We start from the raw sequence: 13,642 nt of genomic DNA, 5'->3' as shown, positions 1-13,642 counted from the left end.
CTTACCCTAGTCGCGATCAACCGTGTTTTCTATCCTTAGAAAATGCGGGCGTGACATAAGTAGTCCACGAAAAACAGTCTGAAGTCTACCCACGTGCGGATAGAATTGGCTGGTAACCTTAACAACCATGTGTTGGCCTCACCCTTCAGAGCAAATGGGAGTGCGCGCAACCTGTGATCCTCTTCGGTCGAATTAGGGGGCCTCTTCTGAATATTGCAAAGTTTGCAGAACTCATGGAGAGATTCATATGGGCACTCAATCTTTCGCCCATAGAAATGCGGCATCACGGCCAACATGTTTGTTTTGATATCAATCGCCCGCTGGGCTGGGGTAATAAAAATGGCATGGGATGGTTCGCCATTCAGATGGGTGTTGAGTGAGCCAATCTTCCTGAGTCTGAAGATGACTCTACTTCTTCTTTGATTAGTGAGGTTGGGTCTTCGTCACTTTCCGAACTCAACTGGGCTGGATCTCCTGTTGTTAACCCTGACTTGGTGGTGACAGGGAATACTGCTCTCTTGACCTGCCAACTAGATTGGGCGTCTCTCCAACTGGGTGAGTTGGTCTAGTGTCCAAACCTTGAGCCTCTACTCATAAACTGAAAAAGAAAAACAACAGAAAACAGTGTAAATTAACTATTTACACCAAAACATCAGAAACACACAAATAACACCATCCATCCCCGGCAACGGCGCCATTTGAAGTTGCATGCTAGAAAGAGTGGTGTGCAATTGATATTTCTCAATCCAACAGGTCCAGAGGATTCGCTAGATCACAGGGTCTAGGAGATCATGAATCTATCAGAAATGGTCGTTGGACACACTTTCTTGCTTCAAAAACCTCAACCCACTATACTATTGGCTAGTATAGGGAATTAAAGGATCAATCTCATGAGGACAGACGTGCTACGAAACTGCATTCGAGATGTTTTGGGAGGGATTGGCTGCTACCACACAACAAGTGGGTCGAGTATTTAAACTACTGGACTTGGGAAATCAAAACTAGATTACTCTATCTACTGGGTCCAAGAAACAAACACGTATGGCACAGACAAACTAGCACAGAAAGTGGGGACCAAATTTCCCTAAGTGGCCAGGTGCTGAAAAACTGCAGAAAAGTAGAAGGATAAGGCAGAGAGAACAGACAAATTGCAGAAAGTGGGGAATCCAACGGGAAAACAGAATAAAACAGAGTAATAAACATCATGAAAACAGAGCAAGTTCCAGATCTGAAATTAAACAAAGAATTAAAGGCTAAACTCAACAGATCTAAACTACTGGACCTAGTGGATATAAGAACGAACAGTAAACAGCCATAATCATGCAGCATTTAAACAGCAAACTCCAGATCCACTACGATTCACAAAATCCCAACGTCTCCACAATCAGATCCACAACCTCCAATAATAATCCAACAGATTCCAACTCCAGACATCCAACAAACAGCAAAAATGAGGTACAAAAACAACAAACAAACATCAACTCAGCAAGATCCAGCAAAAACCAACAGAAATTTCCATAATATTAACAACTAAGTTCAAATCTTTCAAATCCAAGTCAGAAACAACAACTACCAAGCTCAAAACCAGCAAATACTTAAGAACGAGAAGTAATCTAGAGCAAGAAATGAAATATTGTTTCTTCGCCCACGTAAGACGGTGTTACACAACAGCAAAATGAACTAGAACCACCACGGTAGCCGGAAATCACCCCATATCCAAGTGCATAGTAAACTGAAGTGTATTTTTGAAGTGAATGTCTGGAAATGGATGAGAGATGGATGATGGTTGAAGAGAAAGATCCTCCTCCTTCTTCAATGTTGAGGTCTTTATATAGGTGAGACTCTGATCCCTAGGGTATCCTCTCCGTGAATTGACGGTTGTACCCCTGAGTAGGATCTTTTAAAGCCTGCTCTAGCTCCATTCTGCTTCTGTCGCCATCTTCTTGATTCTCCTATGTCCGAGCGACGAGTACAAGGTTTCCACTTCAAAATCAACTCTTTTGCATCTGCCAGGTCAATCAACACAAACTCCTGGGTCCGACAGATTTCTTACACACCTGAACTTAGAAACATACATTAGATTCCAAAAAGACGGAATTTTAACCCAAAACCAATGCATGAAACGAGCCTTATCACCAACCCCATCAGCTTTGGCCCGAGGTATGATTAACCTAGGGCATGACTCCCAAGAGAAATGAGACCCAGACGCTCTGAAGCTATTCCCTGAATTGTTTTAGCCTAGAGTTTCTTAACTATGTCTGCTCCTTACTCTGAGTTAAAGAGACACCACAGTTAAGGCCACTACTATATTAAAAAGTAACATGCTAAATCATACAAATAAAAATAAACTCCATAAAAAAGAATTACATTGCTAGAAATAGGAAATTCATCGTCTAGAGAATTAAAATCCAAACAATTCATACTACAAATTAGAAGTAATCCAAAAAATTAGCCACGCATGGCTTAAATACAATTACCACCGTGGACAAATGGAGAACACGCACGCTTGGATTCGAAGGAGATATTGTTCATACATACAACACAAACTAGTCACAAAGAATCACCTAGTCTAGGTTAGTTCTCCAAAGATGAAATAAGACGGATGGAGAAGTTCTGTAATTCAATTCCTTTTGTAAAAATAACATTAGTTGTAGACTTGTATTTTTTGAGCAGATTAAGCTAAAAATATAATTAACATTTTATCCAACAGAAGAGAGGTTGTCAAGTTTTATACAAAGAAATCCGCAGTGGAAAGGTTGGTTGGATGCCTGGATCACTACATTGCTGTGTCTAGTCAGAAGGTGAATAACGGGAAGACACAATTCTATTTGGCGACCGAGCACATGGAGTTTGCTAGCATTGTTAAAGAGGTTGGAGGCTTTCAGAGAGGGGTGATGCCTTTCACATACCTTGGGGTCCCGATCTTCAGAGGAGCGAAGAGGGCAGATCATCTTTGGCCCCTTAGGCAGAAGCTCATGGACAGAATCCACAGTTGGTCCTATCGACACCTTGCTTTTGGGGGTCGGTTTGCTTTGATTAAGAGCACCCTCGCCGCCATCCCGCTTCACATCTTACAGGTTATAAACCCTCTGCTTGGCTTTCTGGATGAGTTGGAGCAGATTCTGGCTAGATATTTTTGGGGTACAGTTGGAGAGAAGAGGAAGCTACACTAGATTTCTTAGAAACAGATTTGCTTGCCTTTTGATGACGGTGGCTTGGGTATTCGCCACTTCAGGGAAGTGGCAGTGGCTTTTGGGTTCAAGCTGTGGTGGAGACTACTAGCTCAGGACTCTCTCTGGGCCCAGTTCATGACCCAGAAGTACAGTATCCTCCCTTATCATTTGCATACATCCCCTTGTTGGTCGCATGATAGTTCTACTTAGCGTCGTTTGCGTCGTATTTGGTCATACATGCATGAGTATATTCGTTCAGCTTCTGGGATGATGTCTGGCTTGGGGCTAGCCCCATCCGGAGTCTGTGCGTCCCGGGAATTGATCCTCCTCAATATCAGGCCGTTGCATCATATTGGCATGATCAGGCATGGGATGAGGATATGCTGCACAGTTTATCTTTCAGGTTTGGCGTACCTCCAGATGTATTAGACCAGATCACAGCCACGCATCGAGTTGGGGGCGAAGGATGTGAGGCGGTGGAGTCTGACTAGCCATGGCGAGTTCTCTGTGACCTCAGCCTGGGAAAGCATCCGGACTAAACTGCCGAAGAGGGAGATTTTAGGGATCATCTGGAATCAAGGGTTGACCCCTACCATCTCGGTGTTCATTTGGAGGTTGTTGTTTGGTAGGTTGCTAGTGGATGAGAAGTTGCAGAGGAGGGGGATTGAGTTAGCGTCTAGGTGTCAGTGTTGTCGGTCTCCTTCAGTCGAGTCTCTTAGTCATGTCTTTTTTTTTAGTCAATCGGCGATTTCTGCATGGGAGTATTTTGATGCCTGGTTTCCTTCCTCACACACACCGATTCACACGAACACTGATATTGCACTTAGACTAGGTCACTGGCGGAGGTCCTCTTTCCAGAGGGCTCCCACCTTACATATTAGTTTTCTTGTTTCCTGTTTGATTGCTTGGTTTCTTTGGACGGAGAGGAACGACTGCAAGCATGGTGGTTGTCCTTTTCGTCACTCTCATGTTATTTGGCAGGTCACTCACCACCTGCACGTGCTTGTTTTGGCCGACAAGATCACCCTGACCCACTGGAGGGGATGTTCGCCGTCGGTTGATTTCATGTCTTTCTCCCCCAGACAGCGTGTTCTACGGTCACTCATGGTCCTATGGTATCCCCCTGATGCCCCTTGGGTGAAGCTAAACACCGACGATGCCTTCTCTACATCGACACTGGAGGCGGGGGAGGGAGGATTGGTTCGAGATTTTGATGGAGGACTCGTGCGTGCCTTCTGTGCTCCGATAGCCGCATCATCGAGCTCTGAGGTGGAGTTGTTGGCTCTGATTCGGGGTTTCGAGATGGCTATGGAGCTTTCGACACACATTTGGATTGAGCTTGACTCAGCGGCTCTGGTTACCTTGTTGTCATCTGGACAGCTTGGCACTGCGGATTTTAGACGTCACATGGCTTTGATCCGGAGTATGACTTCTCAGCGGCATGTTCTGTTCTCACACATCTATAGAGAAGGGAACCGGGCTGTCGATTTTCTTGCAGGTAGGGGGGTTCAGACCCCTGCCCTTATTTACTATGATCCAATCTCTGCGCCTCAGTATCTGAAGGCGCTGGTTAGGATGGACCAGCTGGGATATCCTAACTTCCGTTTTCGACGTAGAGATGTGGGTTGATCCAGCTTTTTTGGTGGTTGGTTTTGATAGTTTTTCTTTTCTTCCTCTTATATAATTAGTCGGTTTCTTTCCACTTGATAGCACGGAGGATCTCGATTTGTGGGACCTCTATTTTGCATCTTCATGTTCTTGTTTAGATCTTAGTCACCTTTGGGCTAAAATCATGTTTTTGGAACATTACATTTTGATCTTATTTACGGGTTGGAGGTCTGCCTAAACCTCCCGCCCATAAAAGGCGTTTTTGATTAAAAAAAGTTTTATACAAAGAAATCCATAAAATATTATTGAATTGATAGAGTTCCTTACAGACAATAACAAAGGCCAACGACACATTTTACCAAAGAATAACTGATTGAATAGAATCAACAACGAAATGAAAAGTTTGTAGCTAGTATTTGATTGAGTCTATCCCCTTCATTATTATTATAATGGTTAACATTGTTATTGTATGAAAACAAGAGTCTCACTAGTCCTTTTCATTCATCAACTCAAGACTTGATATTGGCAACATCTTTATTAGACCTGTTGTACTTCATATGGCTCTTGACTAGTTGGCCGGCTGCGATGGCAGACATGAGAGACAATTCTCCTGCAAGAACTGAGCCGGCGACAATGGTGGCCAAAAGGCGGGCGTTGGATCCAGGAGCCTCCTTATTGGCTCCCTTGACACCGAGCAGATTGAGGCAAGCGGACTGAGAGGCGAGTTGAGTGCCACCACCCACTGTCCCGACCTCAATACAAGGCATGGTGACTGAGACGTGAAGGTCCTTGCCATCGTTGACAGCTTCCATCATGGTTATGCAGTGGGAGCTCTCAATGTTTTGTGCTGGATCCTGTCCGGTGGCTATGTAGATTGCAGATACAATGTTGCTAGCATGAGCATTGAAGCCCCCAAGAGCTCCAGCCACAGCGGAGCCAGTGAGATTCTTGAGCATGTTAAGCTCCACCAAGGAAGCAACATCAGTCTTGAGCACCTTATTGACAATGTCTCCTTGGATTACGGCCTCACACACAACTGACTTGCCACGCCCTTCAATCCAGTTGACTGCAGCAGGCTTCTTATCGGAGCAGTAGTTTCCAGAAATACCCATGACATCCATATCAGGGAACTGGTTGGTAAGGAAGTCCAAGGTGTTTTGAACACCCTTAGAAACCATATTCATTCCCATGGCGTCGCCCGTGCTGCATGAGAATCGAATGTAGAGATTCTTGCCAGCGACGGCGCATTTGATGCTCTGCAGCCTTCCGAATCTGCTGGAGCTGTTGAAGACGAGGGAGAGGGTCTCAAAATTAAGAGGATCTTCAAGGAAAAGCTTAAGCTGAGCAGCCCTCTTGGAAGAGCAGAAGCGGACGACAGGAGCCCTTGTCATGGCGTCTCTGTAAAGGGAGCTGGTGGCCCCTCCGGAGGCATATATAGCTTTGCACCCTCTGTTGGTGCTGGCTACTAAACAGCCCTCTGTGGTCGCCATTGGAACAGAGTACTCACAATCGTCCAACAACAGCGGCCCAGCAATGCCCACTGGAATCTGCACATACCCCACAGGCATTTCACAGCACTGTCCAAGAATCGACTCGTAATCCAAGCCCTCCAGCGGCAGCCCCTCCAGGGATTTTCCTGTGATGCGTTGCAATGCCTCGCGGCGGATGGCGGCCGCACGGTGGCAGTCTCCCAGCTTTGATTCTAGAGCATAAGAGGGGATCTTCCCCTCCACTACCGACTTGATAATTTCCTCGTCGTCGGCGCTAACCTCAGTCTTCTTAGCAATCTTAAGAATATCATCGTCGGATTTGGGAGCGGGAGCGGCTGCAGCGCAGGGGAGTTTCGGTGAATCCTCTTTCACCATCAACCGGTCGAATTCTTCCTCGTCATCTTCGTCAATTGGAGCGCGGGGAATGATGATGGACTGGACGAAGCCAATGCCGAAGAAGCCAACAAGGTAGATGAATGAGGCCACGAACGTCACGATGGCTCCAATATCAGAGAGACTAACCACGTGGAGAGGTGTTGAGTTACGGATCTTTTCCCGCCACCGGAGAAGCAGAAAGTATACCACCGAGAAGAACACAGTGAAGAAGAAGGCGTTTGTCAGGTACACTGGTACCGATACGGCGTCGGATGCCTTCTCATCAGCGGCTGCGGCTGCGGCTGCCGCTTTAGACTTTGACTGGCGGAGGCGGCCTTCCATTTTTTGATTAATGTTAGGTCACTTTGCAAAAGAAATAGAGGTGTGTTTGTGTGTTGCAGAGCAAGGGAGTGCAGAGTAGGAATAGATTGCACTGCTCGCTGCTTTAATTGGAAATTTTTGGTGTGGATTGAATTGAATTGAATGCTTAACGATGATCTATTTATAGTATGATGAATATGTGGTCAAAAGGAAGGTGCTGAGCTCGTTCGTGGCTTCGAAAGTTGTGCTGCAATTTGTAGTCTTTAAATTAATTTTTGGGAGCGAATATTATGAAAGAACGAGTAAATTGGCGTAGTGCCATGTGTGTCAATTCAATAGTCAAATGCATTACACGTATAACTCTGACTAATAGTTTACTTCATTGAATACGTGCATAGTTCTAACTTTAGGTAATACTCGCTGCCAATTGCTATGCTGCTTCTTATCTTAAATCATTAACATTTCTTTCACTTCATTTGTTCAGTACCCAGGTACATATCTCGTGTACTTCTATAAATTGCTTGCAGACTAAGATACACATATTCGATCGTACAAAGAGAGCATATAAATCTCTTCAATTTCCTTTTCATTCACATTGGTAAAATTGTGTATTCTACCAACACCGGGTTAACTTAAACCATGCAGTAGTAGTAATTATCTAATCGCCTATTCATTCGAGTTTAGTCATCGCACTTCGCTTTGAAAATTCCGTCTGTTTTCTCTAATTGAACAATCTTCTGTTATACTCCCTCCGTAGAAATTGGTTATTTGGGATTGACACGAGTTTTAACGTGTAATTGATAAAGTAAGGGAGAAAAAAAAAGTAGTTGAAATTGTGTAATGTATTATCGGGCCCATATATGATAAAGGAAAAAAAAGGAGAAATTTTTTTCCATAAATAGATACGGACTATTTCTACGGGATGGACGAAAATGGAAATATGACATGTTTCTATTTCTATGGGATGAAGGGAGTATTCCATTAACTAGGTTGTTTTGAATTACATTACCCTAAATATGGCCAAAACTAATGCTGCCAAAAACTAATACTTTTATTTTGGTTATAATTCTCCACTAAAATACCATGGATTACTTGAATTGAAAATTTCAATCAGGTAGAGTTAATCGCACAAATCAATTAAATATGTTATACATGCATGTCCAAATTTGATATAATTTTTATTCTATTTTAATTGATCTACTAGATTTTAATTAGTCAAACTTCTTATATGGTTACTATCCAAATTAAATTGATGAACATTAATGTACTTAATTAGCATGTTCCAATTCTAATACAATGGTGAATGTAATTAGCATAATACATGAAATCAACTCTGACATTATATATGTAGTAATTAAATTAGAACCACCTCTAAAATACAACTAAGAACCAATATTATTTATTAATTAAATTTATTGATGTAATGACATCAAAACAGGTCATGTGTCAATATTTTCTAATTCGTTTAAATAGAAAATGAGACAACTGTCTATATTGACCGATATAATCGCTGTGTACATGATACGTCGATTTTTATCAATTGTTTTGATCACCGTTTGTGCTTTAAATGGAACTAATTTGTCTGAAAAGTTTATAACTTAGAATGAACTGAATGCTGGTGAAGAGTGCACAAGAAAGAAGTAGGAAGAACGAGAAGCAAGGGAAAGAGGAAGAAAAATGCCAAAAGACTATACTATTGAAGAAAGAAAATATAAGCGTCTCAACCCGCCAAAGCAGCGAAGCTGGGCAATTTGGTTACTTGGGTTATTAATGTTGAAGTTCTTCGAGTGAAGCTAACTACAAGGTCCTTAGCTCTAATAAGGATATGTTGCATAAAATCTCATTCCGAATAAAAAATGATCTATTAAAGTAAGATGAAGTTTTACTTTCTTTGTTCGTGAATAAGAGTCTTATTTCTATTCAGCAATAGTTTTAAGAAGGTTAAGGAAAGTGGGTACAAAAAAGTTAATGGAACATATGTCTCACTTTTATATATATATATATATATATATATAGAGGTGTGATCAAATACGAACTCTCTATAATACAAACTATACAAACTGATGTCAACGGAGTGTACAAATTATATCAACGGGGGTTGATGTCAACAGGGGCTGATGTCAACGGAGTGTATAAATTCTGTCAACGGGGGGGCTGATGTCAACGGAGTGTACAAATTCTGTCAACGGGGCTGATGTCAACGGGGTGTACAAATTCTGTCAACGGGGGTGTACAAATTCTGACTGTTCGATGTCAACGGAGTGTACAGATTTGTAGGAAATGTTGACATTAGAAAAATCTCTTATATTAACCGTTGATTAATTGTATTAAGTGAGTAGGATTAAAGTTTGTATAGTTTGTATTATTTGTATTTTATCACACCCCTATATATATATATATATATATATATATATATATATATATAGGGTTGTGATCAATTGAGATTTTTTAGCCTAATTGAGAATTGAGATGCATTATTAGCCACTCATTTTTATTAAATGAGTGGTCCAGAATTTACCACATGGAAAATATTTTTACATTAATTAATTGTGAAAGGGCAGAATGGTAATTTCATCATACATTTTATTTAATAAATATTTTTTTATTTTTTTAAAAAAAATTAATTTTTTTTTTCGATTTTTTATTTTTTTTTTATTTTTTATTTTTTGTCAACTACATATACAATTCATGTCAACTACACACATATAATGTCAACTACATATACAATTCATGTCAACTGCACATATATAATGTCAACTACATATATGATTCATATCACCTATACACATATAATGTCAACTATAAGCTGTTGACATTTGATGTGCAGGGCTATTGACATTTGATGTGCAGGGCTATTGACATTTGATGTGCAGGCTACACATCGTAGTTGACATCGCGTGAAAATTAAAAAATTAAAAAAAAATTTAAATTTTTTTTTAAAAAATTTAAAAAAAATAAAAAAATAAATTTTTTTTAGTTGTTGACATTTTAATACGAGTTGTTGACATTTGATATTCTGGCTATTGAAATGAAATGACGATAATACCCTTAGTTGATATAATCTACTTATAGTTGACATTTCAAAATGAGTGGCTGAAAATGCATCTCAATTCTCAATTAAGCTAAAAAATCTCAACCTAACAAGACCATATATATATATATATATATATATATATATATATATAGGGTTGTGATCAAGATAGAACCATTCTTAAATGTAGAACCAATCTTAAATGTAGAACCAAGGCCAAATTTGGATTGAAAACATGATTAGTAGGGTGGTTAGTGGGGTGGTTATAACCGATATATTTATTAGTTTTAAATGAAATGTGAGTAGAACGAGTTATAAGTGAAATGTGAGACCTATTACCATTTATAGTAAAAATGAAACAGATCTTCTATTCGTGGACAGACCAAAATGAAAAAAATAGGAATCCTAATCTCGGACAAAAGGAATACTTTCTATTCAATTTTTATTGATCTACTAGATTTTGATTAGTCAAACTTCTCTTATGTTTGGTTTCCAAATTAATACATGAACATTAGTGTCTTATTGTGTTCCAATTCGAATACCATAGTGAATTTAATTAGCATAATACTTGAAATTAACTCTGATTATACATGTAGTATTAAATTAGACCACCTCGAAAATAGAACTAAAAACCATTCATATTTATTGGATTTATTGATCTAAAGATATTAAAATATGTCAGGTGTCAATATTTTCCAATTAATTTAAAGAGAATTGCATACCACTTGGTCATATAGTAGTTTGTCATAATATCAAAAGCATTATCTATAGTAACAAATAAAACTGTATATAAAATCAGATATTGATATCATAATTAAATGCTCCATTTGTCCTATAAAAATATGTGCATTTTACATTTCTATCTGTCCAATAAAATTATGAGCATTTTAATTTATAGAAAGTTGCCCACAACTCATTATTCATATAGACTAATTTATTTATAACTTATGCAACTAGGGTCCACCATTAAACATTAATAACAATCTAAGTCTCACTATCCACTATTACTATTTTAACTACTCTTCTCATCTCCTCTTACTTTACCAATTGTGCATTATTTCATGTTTCATTTGAAATATACATATTTTTATAGAACGAAAAGAGTAATTAAAAGAACATAAGAGTAGCTACTATCAAATCCTAGATATCTATAGTTAGTTGATATAGATGGGTAAACCAAAACCATAGTTAAAAACATAAGCATGAATAAAATAGACAAAACATGTTGATTCGGTCTTGAGTTCCTCAGTCATCTTCTTGCCTTAAACTTCCCTAAGTATTTGATCTTTGATAATTGATATCTAATGTTGAATTTTGATCTTGAATGAGATATTTATATGACTGGAAATCGTCCTCTTCGAATTTGTTTAAACTTGGAATGCAAATGATAAGATAGCTTCAAATCCAGAACGAAATCGGATATGTTTGACTGACTCAATGGACCACTGAGTTCACTGCGCGACTAACTCGACGGACCGCTTGCATAATCTCTTTGCAAAAGACATAGAGGTGTGTTTGTGTGTTGCAGAGTAGGAATAGATTGCACTGCTCGCTGCTTTAATTGAAAATTTTTGGTGTGGATTGAATTGAATTTAATGCTTAACGATGATCTATTTATAGTATGATGAATATGTGGTCAAAAGGAAGGTGCTGAGCTCGTTCGTGGCTGTGCTACAATTTGTAGTCTTTAAATGAGATTTGGGTTGGGTGTGAATGAAATTAAATATTCGGTGTATTAAACGTGTAATTATGACTAATTATTTACAGGATGGTCAAAAGAAGGCGCTGTGATGTTGGTTCTGCTTGGAAATGGAATTTGGTGAATATTCAAATGCATTAAAGTCCATTCAGATCGTGGGAGTCCATTATTTTCAAAACAAGTAACTGATGTAGTGACTATTGAGTGAGTGGATGCAGCGACGGAACTACATAGGGACAAGCCCCCGCGCCAGCCCCAGACCCAGACTCTCCATTACATAGCCGTCCTCCGACCAGTCTCTGCCCCAAGAGCCAGCAAATACTGCCGCCCGATTTTTTTAAATTGAAAGTAGAATTAGGAAGGAGAACACAAGATTTGGGCGGCAAAGTGGAGAAGAGGCCGAGAGAAGTATGCAAAAAGAGGAATTATGGAAAGAAGGAAGAGGAATGGCGAGAAAGATGAACAGGGGAGCGCAAAAGATCTGTTTTCTTATTCTTTTTGGATATATATCTAGCATTGGAAGAAGGAAAAATATTTGACGCGTTAAATGGTATAAAAATTAATATGTAGTCCAACACTCCATCGTATAAAATACTTTCATCATAATTTAATTCCACCCTTAATAATTAAAATCAAATCATCAGAAACTACATAATTACTCCAAATAATGAAAAAAAGCTTAGTTCCAAATAATCTTAAATTTACTAAGATAAAGAGTACTCCCTCCACCAACTAAAAATGACTCACTTTCCTTTTTTGTTTGTCTCATCCAAGATGACTCATTACTATAAATGGAAACACATTTTATCTCTATTTTATCCCGTCTCTCTTATTTTACTTTCTTTAACACATAAAATAAAACTGAATAAAACTCTGTGTTGTCCAAGGAAGGGGTCATCTTCCTTGGGACGAATGGAGTATTTATGAAATTTATTAAAATAGATTTGTCATTGGTGGATAGAGCATATAAAATTGATAGTAACAAACTTTTTTTACTTCAACTCGTCTAAGAAAATTACTCCCTTTGTAGTAGATGCGTTTCATTTGAGCACTTATTTTTAAAAAAAAAATATACTAAATAGTTAAAGTGAAGATAGAGTAAAGTAAGAGAGAAAATAATACTCCATTTGTCTCATAATAAATGTCACACTTGGAAGATAACACGTGATTTTAGGAGATGTTATTTTGTGTGTTGAGTGGTGAGAGAAAATATAATTTTATAATGAATGTGAGATGGAACTTTTTTCAAAAGAAGAAATGTGACCTCTTTTGTGGGACAAACTAAAAAAGAAAGTGTGACATCTACTATGGGACGGAGGGAGTATAAAAAAGAGCATTCTTTATATTATTCTCACTCTTATTTTACTTTTTCTCTACTTTAATTATTTATTATCATTTTTTCAAAATGAGCCGAAAATGAAATGTCTCTATTGCAGAGGGACGGAAGGAGTATTATTTAATACTTTTTAAAATTGTAATGTTGTTATATATGAAATTAAATATTTTACTATTGTTATAGTTATTAAAATTTTCAGCCCCGGCTTATTTAAATTCCTGGTTCCGTCACTGAGTGGATGACTTCTACGTCCGTAATCATTAAATAAGTAGTATTTCCGGGGTGGATTCCCTGCTGTTCCAAAAATACAGCATATTGTGTTGTGCACAAAACGCACAATCATAGGCATGAAACGCAGCCCATTTCCTTCTTTTCTTTAATGTTTTCATGCTTATTTATTACTCCAACTAAGTACTACGTATTATTAGTATAATTTTGAATGATAAAACACATTGCAAAATCTATTTAATTTGTTAATATATTATTTATCACTATTATTATTTTTAAAATGAAATGATTAACTGAAAAATGAGTTATCATTATTTCTTTACATATATTGAACTATTTTATTATAATTGATGATTTCCTCAATATTAAATTATAGAATAT

At 38.5% G+C, this 13,642-nt stretch overlaps 1 protein-coding gene across 1 annotated transcript; it reads right to left on the bottom strand.

Moving 5' to 3' along the window:
• Positions 1-5,178: 5,178 nt before the first annotated feature.
• LOC121761327 (3-hydroxy-3-methylglutaryl-coenzyme A reductase-like) lies at positions 5,179-7,128 on the bottom strand. Its single transcript, XM_042156981.1, has one exon. The coding sequence runs from the start codon at positions 6,986-6,988 to the stop codon at positions 5,291-5,293; it is 1,698 nt and encodes a 565-aa protein (XP_042012915.1). The 5' UTR covers positions 6,989-7,128; the 3' UTR covers positions 5,179-5,290.
• Between the last annotated feature and the right edge of the window lie 6,514 nt (positions 7,129-13,642).

This window comes from Salvia splendens, chromosome 13 (assembly GCF_004379255.2).
Source record: "Salvia splendens isolate huo1 chromosome 13, SspV2, whole genome shotgun sequence".
Classification (NCBI taxonomy): domain Eukaryota; kingdom Viridiplantae; phylum Streptophyta; class Magnoliopsida; order Lamiales; family Lamiaceae; genus Salvia; species Salvia splendens.
The sequence above is the reverse complement of the archived record's forward strand: the minus strand, read 5'-3'. Positions and strand labels throughout refer to the sequence as shown.

What these genes read in the sequence shown, in the direction of transcription:
- LOC121761327 (XM_042156981.1), bottom strand. Translation starts at nt 6,988, where the DNA reads ATGGAAGGCCGCCTCCGCCAGTCAAAGTCTAAAGCGGCAGCCGCAGCC.